The sequence below is a fragment of the Manihot esculenta genome, chromosome 14, assembly GCF_001659605.2.
Source record: "Manihot esculenta cultivar AM560-2 chromosome 14, M.esculenta_v8, whole genome shotgun sequence".
NCBI lineage: Eukaryota > Viridiplantae > Streptophyta > Magnoliopsida > Malpighiales > Euphorbiaceae > Manihot > Manihot esculenta.
The window spans coordinates 9,520,492-9,545,945 of NC_035174.2; the positions used below are offsets into that span (position 1 = coordinate 9,520,492).

General features: G+C 37.4%; 2 protein-coding genes across 15 annotated transcripts in view; both read left to right on the forward strand.

The window, feature by feature from the left end:
• The first annotated feature begins 1,281 nt into the window (after positions 1–1,281).
• Positions 1,282–3,550, forward strand: LOC122721777 (cation-chloride cotransporter 1-like). The gene is made up of 5 exons (XM_043950685.1): positions 1,282–1,703; positions 2,349–2,498; positions 2,647–2,742; positions 3,336–3,414; positions 3,512–3,550. The coding sequence occupies exons 1-5, from the start codon at positions 1,540–1,542 to the stop codon at positions 3,548–3,550; spliced, it is 528 nt and encodes a 175-aa protein (XP_043806620.1). The 5' UTR covers positions 1,282–1,539.
• Positions 3,551–4,489: 939 nt separating this feature from the next.
• The window catches only part of LOC110630852 (cation-chloride cotransporter 1), a 41,312-nt gene continuing 20,347 nt past the window's right edge, over positions 4,490–25,454 (forward strand). For 2 of the 14 annotated variants that reach the window (XM_043950348.1, XM_043950349.1), the window contains exons 1-2: positions 4,863–5,424; positions 25,330–25,421. In XM_043950348.1, the coding sequence (XP_043806283.1) occupies positions 25,354–25,421 (68 nt within the window). In that variant the 5' untranslated portion in view covers positions 4,863–5,424; positions 25,330–25,353. The other 12 variants (XM_021778466.2, XM_021778475.2, XM_021778467.2 and 9 more) reach the window with 10 other exon arrangements.

Here is a 25,454-nt window from a genome sequence, read left to right on the forward strand (position 1 = left end):
AGTATTCCTGAATATTATTTAGTTAAGTTTCTATATTAATTAATTAATATATGATAAAATTCGAAAGATAAAACACTCTATGAACAGAATACATGTCCACGACTCCAATTGATTTTTAGTAATATAAGAGAACTGATCTAGATAAAAATCAGATATAACAAGTATGACATAATCTAATCAGAGCTAAATATGAATCTTTATATTAATAATCGATTCCTCTGATTCCTGTAGAAATTATAAATGTATATGCTATATTAGACGAGCTAAAATAACGCGGATAACATAATAAGATATAGATTAATTGGTTTTATATTTATTATTGTCCGCCGTTAATAAATTGCTTGACACGCGTGCCACATAATGTCCATACGATTAGGTATATATACTTTGAACCAATTATATATAGCTTCTCAAATCTTAACTAACCCAAATCAACAATTAATTTTATTAAACTTTTCAAGTTTAAGATCAAAACCTAATTCAAGTTGTTGTTTTGGTGAATCATCTAATCTCAGATTATCAATATCTAAAAACAATTAAATTAAATATATAAGAATATTCAGTCGGGTTACAAGTTTGCTCCATATGATTTATCAAAACTCTTAAAGTATATAAATTATCTTAATAAAACACAAAATTTACATAACAATGTGATATTAATTATTTATGTTAATAGGTAGATTATATGATTAAACATTTCTGTGTGGTAAAATAATAAATTATTAACATTGATAATATTCATATGTATATATTATATTATAAATGTAACGTGATTTAATATATATATTGATACATATTATTAAATAAAAATGATTAACTTAATTAAAATTAAGAAAAAAAAATTTAATTTATAAAAATGGCTTTTTTTGAAATGAGTTAAATAACATTATTTAAAATATTTGAAATTTATATTCAAAACATGTTTTTTTGTACATCATTTATGAACTAATATAAATATATAATTTTAATTAATTAATTAAAACTTATGTATTACTAATTAAAAATTTTAGATTTTAATATTTTCCATACAAAAATTTCAAATTACCAAGAAATTAGTGCAAAAAAGAATAGCCCGCAGATATATTTGGTCATGAGATACGGATGAGGTCCTTGCAACGGCGGATTCACAGAAACATGAGCTTTCTATTTTTCTATTTTTTCCTTTTTTTTTTTTTGAGCTTTTCTATTGAGTCATGAGGAAACAGAGAGCGCGCCCTTTACAACGGAAAAGACAGTTTAAAACGGCGCGTTTTGATCCCAAATCCATCGGAATCATCCATCTTCTCCTTAGCTCTATTGTTTGTAATTGTACCGAAAATATAGCGGGAACCAACCTGGAGAGGAGTTTTTTCTCGTCTTCCTCAGGATCACGTCTCATTCTCTCTCTAATACAATTCAATATCCATTTTCATTCTGAGGCTCTGAGATCTTTCTTTTACGGCATTTCATTTCTTCTCTATTAAGAAAATCGGTTTCCTTTCTTTCGTTTTCGAATTTGATCTATGTTTCTTTGCCGACGAAGAAATATAGATATCAACAATGGATAATGAAGATGTAGAAGGCTGTTTGGAAGACGAATTCCAAGCCTCGCGCGGTGGTAACAAGTACCATCCGGTCGTCGCTAATGATAGCGCGGTGCTTGAGATGTCTTCCATCGATCCTGGATCTTCATCCTCCCATGTTTCTAACCAATCTAAACACTTGTAACTTTTCTCTACTTATATTTCCCTCTGTGTTTGTAATGTATTGTTGTTTCTAATTGCCAAGCTTCACGTGGCTCTCTTTCTCCCTGTATGTCTCTATGCTGTTTCCAATGCCATGGACGTGGTTTATGCATGTATTTTCGGTTTTTATGCGGGGGAAATATATGGACAAATCTACATCTTATTTGGTGTTCCTTGCATTTTGGAGATTCAAATTCCAATTTAAGCAGGTCGATTAGTTGAATTAGACTTGTAAATGGAGGATTCTGTTTCTAGAGAAGTAACAGCTTTAATGTTATCTCTATTGCTTGCTATATGCGTAATATGTCATTACATTGAATGTTTTTTAGTGCAAAGATTCATTAAGTCTCTTGTATCGTCCCTCGTGTCAAAGACAAGGGAAGGAAAGGGAATTGGTTCTTTGTTTCTTTCTTTTTTTTTTTTTTTGGTTAAAAAAATATTTGGGCTCGATTTAGTACTGGATTAGCTTTATCTCTTTTATTCCTACTTCTGGATTTGGGTACTACAAGTGGTTCTCCAACCCGTGTTGAAGAAAGTGTTTCTTTTTCAATGTATGTTTATTTTTGAAATAAAAGAATGAATAATGACACTTGTTTTGTCGTTAAAAACCTTTTACTATGACAGGAAGGTAAACTTAGCTGCCTCAGAAAACATGCATTCTAATGCAAGTCAAGGGGGCATTCCTGCTAATGGAGGAGTCAAGAGCTCAGAGAGGGAACACAAATTGGAATTATTTGGTTTTGATTCTCTTGTCAATATTCTTGGTCTTAAGAGGTAGGTGCTTCATTCTTATCCATATTTGCTTCCCCTTTTGTTAATAGCATGCCTTTCTTTTAATTGTGTTTATGCTATATGACATTGTAACAAACTTTTGTCAAATCTAAATTACTAGTGCATAAGCTGCTCTCATTGTTGGCTTTAGGGAGGGTCAGACCATGCAGCCTTGTAAGGAGGCTATTTCTGTGTTTGAACCTGTGTTCTCTATGTTACAATGGAGCAACCTTATTGTTGCATCAAGGTCCACAGTCTACAAATTTCTCCGTTAGAACAGAGTGATATAGCAACCTTATTGTCGCATCAAGGCTCACTCTCCAAATTTCTCTGTTAGAACAGAGTGATATAGCAAGAAATTTATGCCTGATACACAATGGCACTTCTTTGGCAATTTTCAACACTCCAACGATAGACTGGTGTGTTAGCAGATTTTCTTTTCGTTTTTTGTGAAACACTATTGTAAAGTATATAATTTATGCTCTCTGTAAAATAGAGAATATCAACTTATCCCCACACTTTTCGGAACAGAAATGAACAATAATAAAGGATTAAATGTGAGGAGAGGCATTTCCCTGAGGATATTGTTATTGAAATCTACTTAACTATTATGTTGCTATTTACTATGGATGTGCTCTTAGAAGTTTCTGTTCTTTTGTGCTTATTGCATTGCATGTTGTATGTCATGGAATATACTGGTTTATCCTACTATGTTCAATATATTTGCCAATGTTTGTAATTCTTACCTGTTTGTAATTGTCTGATTAATATATAGTATGTTTCAGCTATAAACACTTCATAACTTTGGTGATTGGTGTCTGCTTTTGACTTGATGTACAGTATGACAGCAGAGCAAGTGACGCCGGCGTCTAGTCCCAAGGATGGCGTAGATGCTTCAGTTGCTTATGAGCGTCCAAGGGTATGCTATTGCTAATGTCTTGAGTATGCAAATTCCTCAGTTTCCCTTCCTTTTCCAATAGCACCACTTTTTTTTTCCTCCTAGAATCAATTTCTAGGTTGCAAATACATATAACAAGCAATATGATGATCTATGATTGCATGTTACATGTATTCATGCATGTTATTTTTATGTAATACTTAGTTAAGCCTTTCGCTTCTTGTTGATTCTTATTTGTGGTATGGCTTGTTGAATTTTCGAAGCCTGCAGTGGCCAGTGTTCTAATTCTTTTTTGTTAATGTGGTCTACCATTGACTATGCACCCACTTTTTCATGTTTCATGCATCTGATAACGTACCTATAGGCTGTATATTGCCACTGAGAATTTTGCAGTTCTTTTGCTCTATTATTTGGCATTATGGATATGACTCTAACTAATGAAGGACTAAGGTTGGAATTTGGAAGAACAGTCTAGTAATTGGCAGATCCTCTTCTAAATGTTAATAGGATGAAATGTGGATCTGAAAGCCACTAAAGAAACTGCATTTATCTGACAAGACTTTGTATTTCTGTAAACTTGCTGTTTGTTATATTGAATCGCAGTGTTGTTAATTTCATATGAGGCTTACTTTCCTGGGAGGCTGATCTGTTGGTCTAGTATCTATTTAAAGTGTTAAAAGAGTGCTGGGGTTGTGGGTATTTTAAATGATTCCCACCTCTTGTTCTGGCACAATTCTTTTGATTTTTAAAATTTTTTTCATCAATCCCAGTTTGTACTTTTTATTCCAATCTGCCACCTCACAACATGAAATAAGAATGGGCTAAAAGAGGAACTTTGGAATTCCACATGATCTGTTATTGTTAGGTTGTATGTTTTCGAGCTAGAAAAGAAGTAATATATCTTTCTGGATAAAAAAATAATGACCAGATAATTATGTTTTATTAGGTTTTCTTATGTTGACCAATGTAGAGTATTTCTAATGAGGAGGATTCAAAAACTGTTTGGGCAGATTTTTAAAATTCTATTTATGCGTAATTATAGAAATTTATTTTCTACATTTATCATAAATATTTCTAATTAGGTGTATCGTATATATTCCTAATTATTTCTAATTAAGTGTGATACTTTGTGTATAAATACTCAAAAAGTCTTAAAGATTAAACTAATTGAAATAAAATATGAAATTCCTTCCCAACTTTTTCATGGCATCATAGTTTTGATATGATTTTTTGGGTTTTAATTTCACTTTTCCTTTTTAGGGTTTCCAAACCCTAACCCACTGTTTTTGGTATTGTCCTACCTAGAGGCCTTTTCTCATCTCAGCGCCGCAACTAGGAGAGTCGCCGGCCTGTTGCTGGCCTGCCTTTTAGCTCCGATGCCAGAATACCTAGCGCTTGAAGTTCACGCGCTTTTGACGGCGCGTGAAGGCTTTTCCGACATCGCCCGTCTTCTCAGTCGACTCCGATGCCATCTCCAACCTTTTTCCAGCCCACTTCCCACTTCTTGGCCATCTTGGTATTGGATTAGGTCTTTTTGGTGTTTGCAGCTTCTATTGGGTTTTTTTAAAGTTCTTTTTGGTTATGTAGCCATGAAAGTGACTACTGAGGGTCATGTAAGTGCTTCTCATAATGCTTCCATTTTGTCTCTTGACTGCTTCATGGATTATTGAATAGACACATGGTGAGCTCTGCTAAAGACTTCCTTAATTACCTTTCATATCTTAACAAGAATACTATCAGAATACTCAGATGGTTCTTTCACTCCTGTCTCTAGAATTGATTCTATTGGGTATACTTCAAATATTAAATTATTCTTTATTCTTCATATTCCTCATTTCCCTATTAATCTCTTATATATTAGTACTTTTACCAAAACTCTTAACTATAAAATTAAATTTTTCCGACTATTATGTTATTGAAGACCTTCAAATCGTGAAGAGGATTGATAATGGTAGATTGCAGGATAACTTATATTTATTGGAAAGGAATCTAGGTTCATGCCAATAAAAAAATCATACAATGACATAGACGGTTAGTAAATCCATCCTTTTGTGCTTTAGAAAACCTTTATCCTTATTTATTTTTCAAGACTCGATTTGGTTCTTTATTTTATAATACTTGTGAGCATGCTAAACATACAAGAACCTCTTATTTTTCAAATAACAATAGGATTATGATTCCTTTTGTGATTATCTATTCTGATGTTTGGGGACTTAATCAGATTGCCTCACTTCATCTATTACTTATCCTTCAAATAACAATAGAAGTATGATTCTTTTTGTGATTATCCATTCTGATGTTTGGGGACTTAATTAGATTGTCTCACTATCTGATAATCGCTAGTTTGTTACTTTTATTGATTGTTGTACCCAAATGAATTGAGTCTATTTGATAAATACAAAGAGTGATGTGTTTTCTTATCTTCAATTTTTTCACAAGATTATTAGTACTCAATTTGATGCTAGTATAAAAGTTTTGAGAACTGATAATGACACATAGTACATGGATAGTCATTTTTCTGCCTATCTGGAATCTAATAGGTTACAACATTAGACTAGTTGTCTGTACACTAGTACCCGGAAAGTTATTGCCGAAAAGAAAAATATGCACCTATTAGAAGTAGCCAGATCTCTTTTTTTCACTATGAATCTTTTAAAAACTTATTGGGGAGATGCAGTCTTAGCCGCAATTTATTTTTTTAATAGAATGTCTCTCAAAACTCTTATTTTTAAAGGTGCTACAAGGAAAAACTAGTGTTTGGATGCACGTGTTATGTTCATTCTAGGACAGCAGAAAAACTAGATTCGAGGGCTCTTAAATGTATTTTTGTTGAATACATTCTCACACAGAAATGTTATAAGTGTACAACCCTTCATTTAGAAACTATTTTATCAATATGAATGTTATGTTTATAGAAACTAAACCTTACATCAGTACTACACAATCACCTCTTTAGAGAAAGAGCAACGAGAGAGAAGAGATGATTTCTAATTTTGTGATTCTAGAGAATTTTAGTCAAAGGGAATACAAAGCAGATGGATCAATTAAAAGATTCAAGGCCAAACTAGTTGCCAAAGGATACACTCAAACTTATGAAGTAGATTACCAGGAGACGTTTGCCTCCGTTGTCAAAATACACTCAATCAGAGTATTGTTATCTTGCCAACTTTGACTGGAACCTACATCAATTTGATGTGAAAAACTTAGAGGAGGAAGTGTATATGGAAATTTCTTCTAGATTTGCTGATGAGAAAACACGAGAAAAGGTGTGTAGATTAAAAAAGGCTTTGTATAGGATAACGCAATCATCTAAAGCTTGGTTTGATCGATTCAACAAAACTATGGTTTACTTTAGCTCTCAGTAGAGCAATGCTGATTATATCCTGTTTATTGGACATCGTAAGAGTAAAATTACTCTTTTCATAGTTTATGTTAATGACACAATAACGACAGGAGGTGACAAAGAAGAGATGCCACAATTGAAGAAGCTTTTGGCTTCGAAATTTAAAATTAAATATCTTAGAAAAACTTCAGTATTTCCTAGGAATTGAGATAGCCAGATCGAAGAAAGGAATCTTTATCTCTTAAAAGACATATATCCTAGATCTTTGGGAAGAAGCTAATATGTTAGATTGCAAATCAGCGTAAACTCTTATCAAGAGCAATTACAAGTTCCAAGCAGGGATTAATGAACTAATAGATATTGGTAAATATCAGAGATTGTTAGGTAGGTTGATCTATAGGTAGGTTGATCTATCTCACGGATACTCGACCAGATATAACATATACAGTCAGCTTAGTCAGTCAATTTATTCATGATCCTCGTGAATTTCACGTGCAACTATCTTTTGCATTCAGTGATACTTCACATATGCAAATTAGACTAGATCTCTTGATGATAGGAGGTCAACCACTAGTTATTGCACACTTATGGGAGGAAACCTTATCTCTTGGAGAAGCAAGAAACAAAGTAGTGTCGCTCGAATAAGTGCTGAAGCTGAGTATAAAGCTATGAACAAGGTGTGTGAACTCTTGTGGTTGCAAAGATTGTTGAAGGAGTTAAAATTATTAGAGAGAGACAAATTGCTCTTGTAATGTGACAACAAAGTTGACATCAGTATAGCTCACAATCCGGTTTAATATGACTGAACGAAGCACATAAAAATTGATCGACATTTCACTAAAGAGAAGTTAGCAAATGGTATTTTGAGATTAGAATACATGATTTCCGATAAACAGCTAGCTAGCTGATGTATTTACCAAAGGGCTCAATAACAAACTAACAAGATCTATCACACTTGGATTTGCAAGTTGGGCATGTATGATATCTATACACCAACTTGAGGGGGTGTATTGACTGACGTAGAATTAGGAGGATTCAATCATTGTTTGGGCAGATTTTGGGATTCTATTTATGCCTAATTATAGATATTTTATTTTCTACTCTTATTGTAAATATTTATATTCCTAATTAGGTGCGATATTTTGTGTATAAATACCCAAAACTTATAAAGATCAAATTAATTGGAATAAAATATGAAATTTCTCCCAAAAATCTTCACTTTATAAATTTTCTTATATTGGTTTTGGCAGTTAAGTTTTGTGAAACTCTTGATTGTCCATTGTGTATTCTAGAAAAGAATATTACAAATTTGTATACAAAAAGCTTAATTGAAAAAGGAATACTAATCTCCTAGATTAAGCCTAAAATCAAGCACCTAAAATAAAGCACATATTGATACATATTTAATTTCCATAATACTCCCTCGTAAGTTGGAGCAAAGATGTTTGTTGAATCCCATGTGGGTTTGGGATAGGGATAATGTGCCCTTATAAGTGTCTTAGGCACTATTTCCTCTTGAGTGAGCTTTTAGGGTGAGTTAGGTCTAGTCTAAATTTAATATGGTATTAGAGTCTCCCATCGATGTTGGGTCTCCCATAAATATTTAATACTCCAGTGTAGTCCTCGATGTGAGGGGGTTGTGTTGAATCCCACATCGGTTTGGGATAAGGGTAATATGCCCCTTACAAGAGTTTTAGGTACTCCTCCCGTTTGACCTAGTTTTTGGGGTGAATTAGGCTGGACCCAAATTTAACATATGTGGGTCTCCCATAAATATTTTACGCTTCAATATGGATCTAGGCATAATGGGGTGTGTTAAATCCCACATTAGTTTAGGATAGGGATAACATGCCCCTTATAAGGGTTCTAGGCACTTCTCTCCTTTGAGTTAGCTTTTGGACTGAGTTAAGCCGGACTCAAATTTAAAATGGTATTAGAGTATTCCACTATTGTTGGGATTCCCATAAAATTTTCACGTTTTAGTATATTCCTAGGTGTGAGGGGATGTGTTGAATTCTACATCTGTTTGGAATAGGAGAAATGTGCCCTTAAAAAAGCCTTAGACACTCCTCCCCTTGAGCTAGATTTTGGGGTGAGTTAGACCTAATCCAAATTTAACAATATTAATCATGTCCAACTTGTTACATATGTAATCAGCCCTATTTTTGTTTAGAGATTTAGTAAAGATATCTACTAATAGTTCTTTAGTTTTGATATGTCAGATTGAGATTATCTTCAGTTGAATCTTTTTATGAATGGAATGACAATCAATCTCTATGTGACATTAAGAATGCAAGAATGCTTTTTCTCCATTGTGATCTTCAAGAAAAAGTTTATATTGAGCAATCACCTGGCTTTGTTGCTTAAAAGGAGTCAGGCAAAGTTTGCAAACTTTGGAATCTCTTTATATCTTGGAACAAAGTTTTCAGGCATGGTTTGACAGATTTAGTAAGGTAATTCAAAAGTTTAATATGCAGATGAGTAAGTGTGATTTTTCAGTAACTGATACAAACTCTGATGGTGTGTAAGTGTGATTATTTAGTATTTGATACAAACTCCAATGGTGGATTAATCATGTTAGTAGTATATGTGGATGATATTGTTATCACAGATAGTGATGTTGCATGCATTACATCTGGAAAAGGAGTTTCTCAAGTCATAGTTGCATACGAAAAATCTAGGCTCTTTGAAATACTTTCTAGGTATTAAGGTTACAAGGTGTAATAATGGTATTTTCTTATCTTAAAGAAAATATGTCCTTGATCTATTGGTAGAAATAGGAAAGTAGGTGCTAAGCATTACAATGCATCAATGACTCCGAATCTCCAACTCACCATAGAAGGCAGTGAGCCATTTGCAGATCCTGAAATTTATCGGGGATTAGTGGGAAAGTTAAACTATTTGATGATGACTCATCCAAACATTGCTATTTAGTTAGTGTTGTGAGCTAGTTTATGTCCTCTTCTACTATTGCTCATTGGTAAGTTTATGAACAGGTCCTTTGTTATTTGAAAGGAGCTCCAGGGCATGGTCTCTTCTACAATAATCATGAGCATTTAAAATTGAATGTTTTTCTGATATAGATTGGGGAGGATCAAAAGATTGATAGTATTTGTGGGAGGCAACCTAGTGTCATGAAGAAGTAAGAAACAAACTGTGGTCTCCCGATTTGATGCTAAATCAAAATATCAAGCTGTAGCACAAGCTGTATGTGAAGTTTTGTGGGCAAGTCAACTGCTAGAAGAAGTTGGTTTCAAGAACTTATTGCCTGCTAAATTGTGGTGTGATAATCAAATAGCTATTCATATTGCTTCTAATAGGGGCAAAGGATATGTAGCTGCCAAAGAAACAAATAGTTGAATAGAAGCCAACTTGGCAATTGAAGAGAAAGTATCAAAATAGTCAATCCCATAAGTTTGAGCATAACTCTTAGCAACTAGACGGGCCCTGAGATGAGCAACATTCCTATCAAAATTTATCTTCATTGTGAATACTTATCTTCATTGCGAATACCCATTTACAACCAATCACTGCTATTTTTGGAGGGCAAAGAAACCAATTCCCAAGTATCATTAGTTTCCAATGCCACCATTTCCTCCTCCATTGCAGTAGGCCAGCTAGGATGAGATAATGTGCTATGCCACCTGGATACGGATTGTGTCACAGATCAGTGTCCAAGACCGAAGCCATTGGTTTTCCTTGATACTTTCCTCTTCCAATTGTTGTTGTTGTTGTGAGCTCAATGAAGGGAGAGTTAAGATCTTAATTTAGTTGAAATTAATCTGCTTATTTTATTTTTTATTTTCTAGCAATATATATAGGAAATAGTATTACTGTTTTAATACAATTCTATTGATATAGGAGTCCTAAGGAATAAGAAAACAAAGACATAAGATAAAACAATCTAATCCTAAAATAAATCATTTTAGCAATCTAATCCTAAAATAAATCAAATATTAGAAAATAGTCTATAACATAATGCCTCACCAACAGTTCGAAGAACTGAAATAGAATCTAAAACAGTGGCAAAACAAACGAGAAGAAGAGGACAATTGATCCTACGAAACAAAAGAGGAGATAGGATAGATGCAAGAACATCTACCTTCACGAAAGGTAATGAAAAGGTCTAAGTCGGACTCAGGAGCACTAATGGCAGTTGGATCTTTTGACAAAGAAGCTGTTGGTGGATGGCCTAAGTAAAGAGTCTCTAATCTCCTAGAATAAACATGAACAATAGGTGGTGGATAGACAAATGCCGAAACAAATGGACTTGTAGGAGGTTGAGGTATAGATACTTATTTAACAGAATAAACTAATAAATCATCTTCCTTCCCTTGACTTTCATAAATGGGAGATGGAGAGAAAAAAGGGATAAACTTCAAGAATGTAATATCGACAGATACAAGATAATGATTAAGGACCGGAGAGAAACATCTATACCCTTTTTGAAGTCTAGAATAACTAAAAAAGACATGTTTAAAAGATTTGGGATCCAATTTAGTGATCTATAGACAAGCATCTTGTATAAAGTAAGTACAACCAAACATACAAGGTACATAAAAAATAATGATTTAGACCAAAATAAGACAAAATAAGGAATATCACCATGAAGAACAGAACATGACATCTGATTGGTTAAGAAACAAGATGTAGAAACAACATTTTCCCATAACTCTTTTGGAACTTTCATTTGAAATAGAAGAGCTTGATCTGCCTCAAAAAGATATCGATTTTTTTTTTTGGCAATACCATTTCGAGATTATGTATCCACACAAAAATGCTGGTGAAGAATTCCATTTTGTGTCATGATGGTTTGAAAGCTTGCTGAAAAATATTCTTTGACATTGTCACTTTGTAATACTCATTCAGGAAAATTGAATTGAGTTTTAATTTTCATAATACAAAAGGCACAATGTTATGGATAATGGATAGACTAAATAAAATAACTCTCAATGAGAGTAGTCATCAACAAAAGGGACAAAATACTTAAATTCAGATTTAAAAATAATAGGACACGGACCCCAAATATTATAATGTACTAGCTCAAATGGAGATGATGCTTGTTTATTGATTCTAGCAACAGAAGTTAGACAATGGTGTAGCACTGGAGATGACTCACATTGTAAATTTGGAAATGATCGTAATTGAGGATACAATTTCTTCAAGATTTAAGGTGCTAGAACATATGAGGGATCTTGGTACCCATTGATCAAGAATGTAGAGACCTTCAGACTCACGAGCACGATCAATAATCTGTTTTGTCATAAGATCCTGAAAAGCACAATAATTAGGAAATAATGAGACAACAATTCAAGGTTTAAGTAAATTTATTGATGGAAAGATGATTAAAAGAGAGTTGAGGCAAACACAAAATAAACAACAGAGAAATAGATGATGTAAAGTTTGCAATTGAGAGCCCATGACGCAAGAGGTAGACCCACAAGCTAAAGTAATATTTGATGAGGTTGTATGAGATCGAACGATAGATAAGAGACTAGAATTGCGATTTGTAGCATCGGAATCAAAGATCTATGTTAAAGAGGAGGCAAAATAAGAGTTGGGTTTACTTGGTTTAGTGATGATAGTAACTGAAATATCACTGTCCCTTGATAATTCTTTGCATTGGGAAAGCTGAGCAAACCCTTCTGTAGAAACTAATACAGTTTTCTTAGGTGATGGTGCAACTGCCATTTGACAAGCCGAACAAAAACACAAGACCATCAGAACACAGTTGGAAAAACCAATAAAATGCCACCAATTGAGATAACCCAACACCTAAACAAAAGTCTCAGATGAGACAAATGATTGAACTAATTGAACCCTCACCAAACAGTGGATCAGAATAAAAAACAAACCCACCAAGGCTAATCTCCTCAAACAGAGTACCACATCGCAAAATAGCACCCAAGATTGCAGTACCTAGGCCGAGTCAACATCGGAATGGGAGACAGAGTCGCTGGAGCTCGGAAGAAAGCCACACGCGTTGGCACGTGGCGTCGGAGCAAAAAAACATGTGAGGCATCTGCGGGCCACACACACATCATTCGATCGTCGGACTTGAATGGATGACGATCTTAGGCTGCGAAACTGACTGGTGGGGTTGGTGAAGCAAAGAACTCTGTTATGTGCCCTGAACGTGGATCGGATCACGGGTTGTGAAAGAGCAAAATCCTCAGTGGAGAGGGACAGATCCCCCTTGTTGATATTCCAACCCTTCCTGGAACGACCTATGATGACAGAGAAGAAAGCTCGTGAGAGGGAGCTAAGACCTCGGGTGTTAGTAATCAAATTTTGCTTGCTTTATTTCATAAACATGTTCTCCTTATATAGAGATTTCATGGAGTTTAACAAGGAAAGGTAAGCTTAATTATAGCCTAAATTTAAGGCTTGAATTAAGCTTATTACAATCTTAAATTACTGGTGATTACCATCTTAAATTGCTACTGAAATCACGATCAATCGTTACTCCTAATTGAGATATTCTTTCCTTCTTTATCTTGTAGTTCCCATTGTCCTCTTCTTGCCTCAGTCTTGTCGATGAATGTGTCTCTAACATTACTCCGTGCCTGAGAAAGGAGCTTGTCCTCAAGCCGGAAATCTGGATAAGCTACCCGAAAGGAGGGAACGGGTTCCCAAGTGGCATCAATGGATGGTAGACCTTGCCGGTGCACTAAAATCTCCCAAACACCACGATTAAGGCGAACATGCAGGACCGCCAAGGGAAGCGTGAAACCGATGATGAAAAGAAGAAGAAAGCAGAAGCTTTGAGAGAAGATACTTGATTATTCTCCTCAAGCCAATTGGGGTATATATACTACTTACAAGAGTACATACTAGGTAAGAAAATAAATTAATTCCCTAATTATAGCATAATCATATCCCAATTATGCCACATAATTATATCCGTAATTATCTTTACAAATCTGGGCTGTTTATCGAAAGAATCTCAACAAAGGGGAATGATGTGTCCATCTTTGAGGGGCAGGAATGCGAGGACAGTTTGTGGTGGAGAGCCCATGAATGGTTTAAGCAATGAAATGTGAAACACTTCATGTATTTTGCTATGTCGTGGCAAATCCAATTGATAGGCAACCTGGCCAATTCTATGAAGGATCTGTATGGGGCCACAGAACCAAGGCATAAGCTTATTCCTGAGCTTTCCTGCTGCAAAATTTGGGCTAGGCTTAACTCACCCCAAAAGCTAGCTCAAGGGGAAGGAGCGCCTATGGCCCATATAAAGGGCACATTACCCCTTTCCACAACCGATGTGGGATTCAACACACCCCTCTCACGCCCAAAATTTTACTAGTGCATGACATATTTATAGGAGGCTCAACATCGGATGGGGAGGCTCTGATACCATGTGTCACACTACGCCTATGCGGCACTTGGATAGGCCCCAAATGAGGTTACAGCTTGCCAAGTTCAGCCTATTGAGGAGTTTTGCCACGCTGATTGGTTTTGCCTTGCCTTGGGCTCATCAGGGGAGCGGCTTCATCCCCCGACCAGGGTGTGCAGGAATGGTGATCCCACACACAATGGCCCTTTGAGCAATTCCCCATCCAATCTTGACGGCAACATTTTTCCCAGTATGGTGTTGCACATCCCTAGGAATTATGGACGTGACAACTCTCCTCCACTCAAACCATGTTCGCCCTCGAGCATGTCTGCAATTAAGCACTTTGATCCTAGCATCGTTTCTCCGAAGTGACGCTCCTTCGCTCAAGCTACCAGCGCAACGATCTAGAGGGGATGTCCCTGTCCCGTCGGAACGCAAACTTCATCTTGCCTTGCCCCACCCTCTGAGGCACCCGAGGAACCCTATCCTCAATCATACATTTGCTCCGCACTATTTGCTCTGGACACCACCTTCACTTAGTGAGTCTGATATAACACTTCGGTGTGCGCAGCGTCAATCCTTGCTCCCCTCCACCAAGGAAGCTCAACTCAACTATGCATAATCACTCTGCTGGATCTCCACACCAGGAAAGACAACTCCTCTTCTCCTCTATTCTTCTAGGATCTTTAGGCGGGATAGCAGTGTGTGCCATGCGGAAGCCCACCTTCGCTCTGATACCATGTTAAATTTGGGTCAGGCTTAACTCACCCCAAAAGCTAGCTCAAGAGGAAGGAGTGCCTATGGCCCATATAAGGGGCACATTACCCCTTTCCACAACCGATGTGGGATTCAACACCTGCCATAGAGTGTTGACAATGAAGGCGTAGTTTTAAGTATGGGTAAATGCTAGGTTTCTATGCCCTCTGTCATAAAATTCCTTCGTCCAGTTTTGAGCCTGCTGGAGGCGAAGACGGATGTCCTGTAAGGCTGTGTCTCAATCCATCAGAGCATCATCAATGGCATCGACACGAAAGGACCCGGTTGTGTATGCTAACAAACGGGGTGGATCACGTCCATAAACAACTTTAAATGGAGAGGAGAGCGAGGCGGTGTGAATGAAGTGTTGTAGTAGTATTCAGCCTGTTGACTTATTTACTAATCCTAGTTGATTCTAGAGATTTGATTTGATCTGATTAGGATCCTTAATTATTTCTGTAATTATTATTTGATTATTTGCTTCCTGTTTAGATACGATTCTCTGTGTATAAATAGTCATGTAGACCAATTGTAAAGATTAAGAGTGAAATACAAAAATACTCAAAATTTTCTCAAAATTCTTCATGGTATCAGAGCCTTTTCCTGATTTTTTGGGTCCAAATTTAAATTTTCATTTTTAGGGTTTCAAAACCCTAGATCTACCATTTTTTAGGGTCACGCGCCACCCCTTCCCGGCGCGTGACCCGTCGCTTCCCGGCGCGTGACCCATCGTCTGTCACTGTTTCGCCGCTCTGATCACTCCGGCGTCGATTCCGACCATCTTTTCGGCCCTCCCGTGCTGTTACCCGGTCTTTTGGTGAATCAATTGGGCTTTCTTGTGTGTACAACCTTGGGTACCTCCTATCCTTCACTGTTCATAAATCTTTACTATGGCAGAAGGTAAAAGGGTCTCGATTCCTAACTCTGACAATCCTTCCTTGCAAATTAGTCCCATAAAACTTGATGGAACCAATTATCTTGCTTGGTCAAGGTCTTGTTTGTTGTTTATCAAGGCTAGAGGACTGCAAAGTTATGTCACTGGTAATAAAAAGCAACCTGATGAGAGTGATCCAGGTTTCCCTCAATGGGACTCGGATAATTGTCTTGTTATGACATGGTTACTGAACTCTATGCAACCTCATATCTCTAAGTCCTATTTGTTAATTGATACTGCTGCAAAAATATGGAAAGCTTTGTCCTTAACTTATTCCAAGATTGGGAATGATGCTCAAATTTATGATATTCGGAATAAGATCCATGGTACTAAGCAAGGAGAAATGACTATCTCTCAATTTTATTCTGAGTTATGTGGCTTATGGCAGGAGCTTGATTACTTTCAAGACTTCCAGGCAGACTGCACCGGAGATGCAGTCAAATTTCGAAGAATGATTGAAAAGGAGCGGGTCTATGATTTTCTTGCAGGGTTGAATAACGAATATGATCCAATTCGGGTCCAAGTGTTGGGAAGAAATCCTTTTCCTTCTCTAGAAGAGGCCCATGCCCATGTTCAACAAGAGGAAAGTCGTCAACATGCTATGCTCCATACTGCACCAGTTGAAAAGGCTGGGTTGACTACTAGTTTGAGCACACCACAACCTCCTACTTCTGAGAAAGATCACTTACACTATGACTATTGTGGGAAACCGATGCATACCAAAGAGACTTGTTGGAAGTTACATGGTCGTCACACTAGAGGTCGTGGAGGAAAACGAGGTACCTCTAGAAATCAAGCTAAGTTAGCAGAAACTGTGGAGGAGCCCTTTAAGGATACAACAACGACTGAGTTTCTTTCCCCTAATGAACTTCAGAGTCTCAAGCGCCTCTTGTCTCATATTGACACCTCTTCATCCTCTGGTGCCACATCTAACTTTGTAAAGTCAGGTAATGCTTCCTCTTTTAATAATGTTCCATGGATTATCGATTCTGGTGCGAATAGACATATGACAGGCTCTTATAAAGGCTTTCTCAATTATTCTCCTTCTCTAACCAAAGATAGTGTCAGAATTGCTGATGGCTCTTTTACTCCCATATCCGGAACAGGTTCTGTTATTTGCACATCCAACATTAAATTATCATCTGTCCTTCATGTTCCCCACTTTCCTGTCAACCTTTTATCTGTCAGTGCTATCACCAATGCTCTTAACTGTAAAATTGAATTCTTTCCTGATCATTGTGTTATTCAGGATCTTCGCACAGGGAAGATGATTGGCAATGGTAGGCTGCATGATGGCTTATACATGTTAGAGGGTGATCCGACTTCTTCGATATCTCAAGCCTGTTTTGGAGAAAATAAGGATGTCAATCGGGAAATAATACAGTGGCACCGGCGGTTAGGGCATCCATCATTTTTTGTCTTAGAAAAACTATATCCTGATTTGTTTGCTAAAACCCAGTTTGACTCTTTATTTTGTGATGCTTGTGAGTATGCTAAACACACTAGAACATCCTATCCTTTGAGTCATAATAAAAGTCAAATTCCTTTTGCAACTATTCATTCTGATGTTTGGGGGCCTACTCAAACGGTCTCCTTATCTGGTAATCGATGGTTTGTCACCTTTATTGATTGTTGCACTCGAATGACTTGGGTCTATTTGATTAAAGCTAAAAGTGATGTCTTTTCTTGTTTTCAATCCTTTCATAAGATGGTTTGTACTCAATTTGATACTAAGGTGAAAATTTTGAAAACTGACAATGGAAGAGAATACATGGATAGTAGCTTTTCTGCCTATTTGGAGAGTAATGGGATAATACACCAGACTAGTTGTCCTTATACTAGTGCTCAAAATGGCGTTGTTGAGAGGAAAAATAGACATCTATTGGAGGTAGCTCGATCTCTTATGTTCACCATGAATCTACCCAAAACATATTGGGGAGATGCAATTCTTGCATCTGCTTATCTTATCAATAGAATGCCTCTCAAGACCCTTGACTTTATGAGTCCTTTGACGGTTCTACAAGGGAAGAATTCATACGTTGTTCCACCAAAGGTATTTGGGTGTGTTTGCTTTGTCCATACTAGGACGGCAGGAAAACTGGATCCCAAGGCCCTTAAATGTGTGTTTGTTGGGTATTCTCCAACACAGAAGGGATACAAGTGTTATCATCCTCCCTCTAGGAAATACTTCATTAGTATGGATGTTACCTTCCGAGAAACTGAACCCTACTTCAGTACCACCCACTCACCTCTTCAGGGGGAGAATAATGAGCAAGAAGAGGTGATCCCGAATTCTGTGATTCTGAATGATATGGTTCAACTAGAAAGTTTGAGTTCTAGTAGACAGGGGGAGATGTCCAATCAGGGAGAGAGAACTGGTCGTTTGGACAAGCCAGATTTGAGAAGGTATTCAAGAAGAGATAAGGCAGAAGAAGCCATTATGCAGTCTACTCAGAGTCAAGAATCTTCTCCTGGTAAGTTACCCACAACTCTTTCTTTTGGTGAGTTACTCACAACTCTTGAATGTTTCAATGACTTAGATAAACCTATTGCACAAAGAAAAGGGGTCAGATCCATGGTTTTAAATAGCGGTCGCGGTCACGTTCGCGGTCGCGGGTAACGGAAACAGACCTATAACGGCCGTAACGTTACGGTAACGGCCTGGTGCTATGCAAATTTTTTAAAAAAATTTGCAAAGTTCATAAATAAAAAGACATTGATTAGATTTAATTTAGAACAATGTATACAAATGCATAATAAACATAAATATATAAAATATAGATTATTTAACTTAAGTTAAACATCATATAGTTTAAAATAAGAAAAATCAACATAATCTTTATAGATCGAGTAAACTAATAGCTCAAGGTATAATTTTAACTCAAAACTAACACTTTAATCTACAAAAACTTACAAAAAAAAGGAAAAAAAACAACAATTAAAAACTAAAATAGATAAAATTTAACTAACTTTTTAGAAGAAATAAGCTTGGAAATAGAGTAGTTTATAATGGATCTAAGTTTATATGAGAAATATGCAAGGAATATTGAAATTTGAAAGAGAAAGGGAAGAGAAAACTTAAAAAATATAATCTTTGAAGCTACTGAAAAGTGTAGAAACTAATGAAAATGAGAATAGGGAGCAAAAAATAAAAGATATAAAAGAATTTTAATTATTGGTAACGGCCGTTACCGTTACGTAACGGTCGGTAACGGCCGTTACTGTTACCGTTACGTAATGGCCGTAACGGCCGTTACGCATGCAAATCAGGAGGGGCCGTTATATAACGGGATAACGGGTAACGGCCCCCCCAAAACCCGTTAAAGAACGGCCGTTACGTAACGTAACGGCCGTTATTTAAAACCATGGTCAGATCTTGCACTAAACACCCTATTTCTAACTTTGTTTCTTATGAATCTTTATCTCCTTCCTATAGAGCCTTTGCCTTGTCTATTTCCTCTGTGTCTATTCCACAGGATTGGAAAAAAGCTCTTGCAGATCCTAAATGGAAGAAAGCAATGATTGAAGAGATGAAAGCATTGGCTAAAAATGAGACTTGGGAGCTTGTCACTCTCCCACCTGAGAAGAAACTCGTTGGCTGTAAATGGGTGTTCACAGTGAAACACAAAGCTGATGGCACAATTGAACGGTTTAAGGCCAGATTGGTTGCTAAAGGATTCACCCAAACCTATGGAGTGGATTACCAAGAGACATTTGCCCCAGTTGCAAAAATGAACTCAATCAGAGTTTTGTTATCTTGCGCAGCCAACTTAGACTGGGACTTGCAACAGTTTGATGTGAAGAATGCTTTCCTCCATGGAGATTTAGAGGAAGGAGTGTTCATGGAAATTCCTCCTGGGTTCGCTGATGAGAAGACACAAGGAAAGGTGTGCAGGTTAAAAAAGGCTTTGTATGGGCTAAAACAATCTCTCAGAGCTTGGTTTGACAGGTTTAGCAGAGCCATGATGTCCTTTGGTTACCAACAAAGCAATGCTGATCACACTCTGTTTATCAAACATCATAAGGGTAAGATCACCCTTCTTATTGTATATGTGGATGATATAGTGGTGACAGGTGATGACAAAGAGGAAATGGCTCAACTAAAGAGGTTGTTGGCCCAGGAATTTGAAATCAAAGATCTGGGAGAACTGCAATGTTTTCTAGGTATCAAGGTGGTTAGATCAGAAAAAGGAATTTTCATCTCCCAAAGAAAGTACATTCTGGATCTTTTGGAAGAAACTGGTATAATGGGGTGTAAACCAGCAGAATCTCCCATTGAAAGTAATCACAAGCTGAAAGCAGGAACTGGTGAGTCCGTGGATATTGGAAGATATTAGAGATTGGTAGGAAGGTTGATTTATCTCTCACACACTCGACCGGATATAGCCTATGCTGTTAGCTTAGTCAGCCAATTCATGCATGACCCTCGCGAGACTCATATGCAAGCTGTACTTCGCATCTTGAGATACCTAAAGTCTGCGCTAGGGAAAGGGCTTCTTTACTCCAAACATGGTCACCTCCGAATTGAAACTTTTACAGATGCAGATTAGGCAGGATCTCTCGATGACATGAGATCCACCTCTGGCTACTGCACAGTTGTGGGGGGAACCTTGTCACCTGGAGGAGCAAAAAACAAAGTGTTGTTGCTCGGTCAAGTGCGAAAGCAGAATACAGAGTAATGGCCCAAGGAGTATGTGAACTCTTATGGTTGCAGAAGTTATTGGAAGAGTTGAGATTGTCCGAGAGAGACAAGATAACTTTGTATTGTGACAATAAAGCTACTATAAGTATAGCACAAAATCCAGTCCAACATGACCGAACCAAGCACATTGAAATTGATCGGCACTTCATTAAAGAAAAATTAACAGACAGTGTCTTGAGCCTAGTTCATGTGACTTCTACGGGGCAACTTGCGGATGTGTTTACAAAAGGGCTTAACAACAAGATCTACCATAATCTGATTTGCAAGTTGGGCATGTGTGACATCTTTGCTCCAACTTGAGGGGGAGTGTTGACTTATTTACTAATCCTAGCTGATTCTAGAGATTTGATTTGATCTGATTAGGATCCTTAATTATCTCTGTAATTATTATTTGATTATTTGCTTCCTGTTTAGATACGATTCTCTGTATATAAATAGTCATGTAGACCACTTGTAAAGATCAAGAGTGAAATACAAAAATACTCAAAATTTTTCCAAAATTCTTCACAGCCCAAGAAAGCCATTTCACCCAATTTCTTGGTATGTCTCCAAAAAGCCTTGTAAATACATTTTAATAATGCAGTTGACGACTTCAGTTTGGCCATTAAATTGGGGATTGTAGGTAGAGGAAAAGGCTAACTTTGTATCACTTAGCCGAAAGAGTCCTTTCCAAAAGATGCTAGTGAAAATGACATCGCGATCACTCACGATGGATTCCGGCAACCCATGTAATTGCATAGTGTGATCAAAGAAGGTGTTTGCCATTGTCAATACTGCGTAGGGGTATTCCATAGGAATAAAATAAGCATACTTAAAAAATCGATCAACCAACACCAAATGAGCGATTTTCCCCCAGATTTTAGTAATTCTTCAATAAAGTCCATAGAGAGATCTAACCAAATTTGTGTAGGAAGTGCTAGAGATTGTCACAATCCTGCTGGTTGCAAATGATCAGCCTTGTTTTATTGGCAGATGAGGCAGGAGGAAATATATTATTGAACAACAGATTTCAATCCCTTCTAGTAGAAGTCCTGGCGTACACGGTGTAAAGTTTTGTGAACCCCTTCATGAGTGCTATCATGAATGCCAGTTAAGACTGCGGCAATCACAGTGGAAGTGGGGGAGAGATAGACTTGCCCTTTATACAAGATTAAGCCATCACAATAAGACCAGGAGTCGTCCAATTGTCTTTGCTAAATTTTGGCTCGTAATTCTTGAAGAGTTTTAGAATAACAAGACCCTTGGTTGCGATATAGCATAAATGGACCCTTCGTCCTCATCCCATCGAGAGAGAGCCTCAGCCACCTTGTTCAAATATCTTGCCTTATATTCAACTTTAAAGTCATAGCCTAAGAGTTTACTCACCTAGTGTTGCTGTGGAGTGGGGGTCAGCTGTTGCTCAAGCATGTATTTTAAACTGTAATGATCAGTTCGGATCAGGAAATGTCTTCTCCAGAAATACGGACGCCAATGTTGGACTACCTTGGCAAGCCCAATCAATTTCCGCTCGTATGCCGGTAATTTGAAGTGGCGCTAAGATATTTTGCGGCTAAAATAAACAATGGGATGATTGTATTGGTGGAGCACAACCTCAAACCCTAGAGGCATCACATTCGATGATAAATTCTTCGTTAAAATTGAAAAGACATAGGATTGGTGCTTGAGCAAGAGCTTATTTTAACTCATGAAAGGAAGACAGGGCTGATTCGTTGCAGTGAAAGGAATGTCGTTTCAGCATGTTGGTTAAGGGAGCTGCTACTTGTCCATAATTCCGGCTGAATTTGCAATAGTACTCGGCGAGATATAAAAAACTGTAGAGAGTTTTAATGGATTGTGGTGTTGGCTAGTCCAGAATGGCCTGAATTTTTCCCTTGTCAATAGAGACACCCTCACCGGAAATGATATGCCCCAGATAAGCCACCCGTTTCGCTCCAAAAGAACACTTGGATTTTTTGAGAAATAAGTGATGAGCATGCAGTAGAGTAAAAACCACTTGCAAATGCAGCATATGGGCATCCCACGTTTTACTGTAAATAAGAATATCATAAAAGAATACTAGAACGAACTTACATAAGTGTTCTTTGAATACCTCATTCATCAATGCTTGGAAGTAGAGGGGGCATTGGTGAGACCGAACGACATAACCAAGAATTCAAAATGCCCATATTGTGTCCGGAAAGCTATTTTTTCGACATTAGATTGATCTATTCGCACTTGGTAATATCTTGATTTGAGGTCTAATTTTGTGAAATACGGTGCCCCATGGAGTTCGTTTAGTAATTCTTCGACCACTGGAATGAGAAATTTATCCTTCACAGTGTGGGCATTGAGCTCTCGGTAATCCACACAGAAACGTTAGGTTCCATCTTGCTTGTAGACTAGGAGTACCGGGGAGGAAAATGGTGAACGGCTGGGTTGAATAATGCCTTGTTGTAGCATTTGCTCATATTGTCTCTCTATTTCATTTTTCTGCAGGTGTAGATACCGTTAGGGTCAATCTACTATCGGAGGAGTGTCTGTCAGTAAGCAGATGCAGTGGTCGCATGACCGAAGTGGGGAAGGCCTGCGGGGTCCTAAAATAGGTCTTGGAAGCTTGCTAATATCTTATCAAGTGATTTGGTGGCCTCATTTTCCGTAAAAAATGTAAATAACTTCCAGAGTTGGGTTGATATCCCTGGAGCGTCATTTGTCTATTTTCCCAATGGAAGCTCATGATGAGTGTTGTAAAGTCTCACAACATTGGGCTCAATGTTTTCAACCATTTGACTTTTAAGACAATGTCGATGATATCTAGAGGAATAACAAAGAAATCAGTAGTGAAATGATGAGAATCCCGTAAGAATGTTACCGCCTGACAAGTGCCTTGGCTTACGACCCTTTCTCCATTGGCCACTGAGACATTGATTCCTGTTTTAGGCATGATGCAAAGACCCAAGTGGGTTGCTTCTGTTCGACTAGTAAAATTCTGGTACTGCTAGAGTCCACGAGAACGAGCAGAGGTCGGTTGTTGATAATGGCTGTGAGTTGCATGGTTCAGTCATTTTGTTTCTCTGTGATGGCATGAATGGAAATCTCTGGTTTTCCAAGTTCCTTAGACTCCTGTGATCCTGTGTTGCAGTCAATATTATCCATTTCCAACTAAAACAACCTTTTGTAGTGATGCCCAAAGAAATATAATTTGTCACAATTATAAGAAAGCCCTTTTGCCTTTTATTCAGCCATTTCTGCCCTTTTCAGCTTTTTTATATAGGGAGAAGATACTGCACTACTTACTGTACTGCCTTTTGTGATGGTCTTGACTGACCTACTTCCTTCGCTTGTGTTGTTTATCAATTTTGGGCTGATGTTGATGGTAGTTGTAGGGGTGATCTGATAATTTGTGTTGCTTCTCCGTATATCCTGACTTTGTTTTGGTTGCATACGTCTTTCATAGGCGCAAGTGAGATTCATTGCCGTTGCCAAGTTTTGGGGGTTTTGAAATTCCATGTCCATCCTGATGGAGTCATTTAACCCAGCAGTGAAGAGGTCAACTTGCTGATCAGGTCGAACTGTAGTAGCTCTCGCCAGTAGAGATTGAAACTGGCGTTGGTAGTCTTCCATAGTGCCCCTTTGTTTTAAATTGACGAGCTCACTCAAAGGATTTCCATGCACTGGAGGACCAAAGCCTAAGTTGTGGTATCCTTTGAAAGTGCCCCAATTAATCCTAGATTCTTCTTGCTAGAGTTTAGCACCACAATTGAGCTTCTCCTACCATATGGAAGGCCGCAAGTCTCGCCTTATCAGTTTTTGTTGTTCGCTGGTTTTAGAAGAACTGTTCGCACTGGTTGAGCCAGCCAAGAGGATTTTTGGTCCCATTGAATAAAGGGAAATCTAACTTGGTATATCGGGGAACTATTGAGGATATGAGTCGTCCTTCATTTCGTTCTGACAGATTGGCTTGGTTATGGCTAGTGGCTCCCTCTTTTTCCTGTTGGCTAGGTCTCTTGCTAGTACTTTTAAAGAATTCCATCAGTTGTCGTCATATGTCAGCTATATGGTGTTCCACTCTTGCATGAGATTCATGCATCTGTTGCATCTTGTCTTGCCAATCAGCATCCCCCATGACTCTTGACTCTAATACCAAGTTGTTATGTGCTTTGGATGTAGATCGAGTCACGAGTCGTGAAAGAGCGAAATCCTCAGTGGAAAGGGACAGATCCCCCTATTGATATTCTGACCCTTCCTGAAACGACCTGTGATGACAAAAAAGAAAACTCGTGAGAGGGAGCTTAAGACCTTGGGTGTTGGTAATGAAATTCTGCTTGTTTTATTTCATAAACATATTCTCCTTGTATAGAGATTACATGGGTTTAACAAGGAAAGGTATACTTAATTGTGGCCTAAACTTAAGGCTTGAGTTAAGCTTATTACAATATTAAATTACTGCTGATTACCATCTTAAATTGCTATTGAAATCACGATCAATCATTACTGTTAATTGAGATATTCTTTCCTTTTGTATCTTGTAATTCTGATTATACTCTTCCTTGCTCGGCCTTGCCGATGAATGCATCTCTAACAAACTCACCTATAATATATCATAGATGCACATCCGTAAATGTGCATATTCATGTTTTGTGTGTTGGTAGTACTTGAAAAACTAACTATATTGGTAGCTCACCATGAATCATAGTAGTGGATTTGTCCCATTATTGCTAAGTTTTGTTTTCTCAAAGCAAGATTTTCCTGGAAAATGAATTTAGTTGCATGGTACATATTCATGTCACTATTTTTGACCTTTTGACCCTGCTCTTCTATAGGAATTAAATTGAGCGGCCTACATGACATAGTTTCATTTTTTTTTATGTGTGTGTCTCATGCAGGTTAATGCTGTTAAACTTGGTACGATGATGGGCGTTTTTGTCCCATGCTTGCAGAATATAATGGGAATTATCTATTATATCCGGTTTACTTGGTAAGCTTTGTTTAAATTAATGCTAATTTGGCT

Excerpts from the sequence above, each read along its gene's own strand:
- LOC122721777 (XM_043950685.1), top strand. The coding sequence starts at position 1,540 with ATGGATAATGAAGATGTAGAAGGCTGTTTGGAAGACGAATTCCAAGCC. Across the intron at positions 1,704-2,348 it reads TCTAACCAATCTAAACACTT|GAAGGTAAACTTAGCTGCCT; the intron begins GTAACTTTTCTC and ends TTACTATGACAG. Across the intron at positions 2,743-3,335 it reads AACCTTATTGTTGCATCAAG|TATGACAGCAGAGCAAGTGA; the intron begins GTCCACAGTCTA and ends CTTGATGTACAG.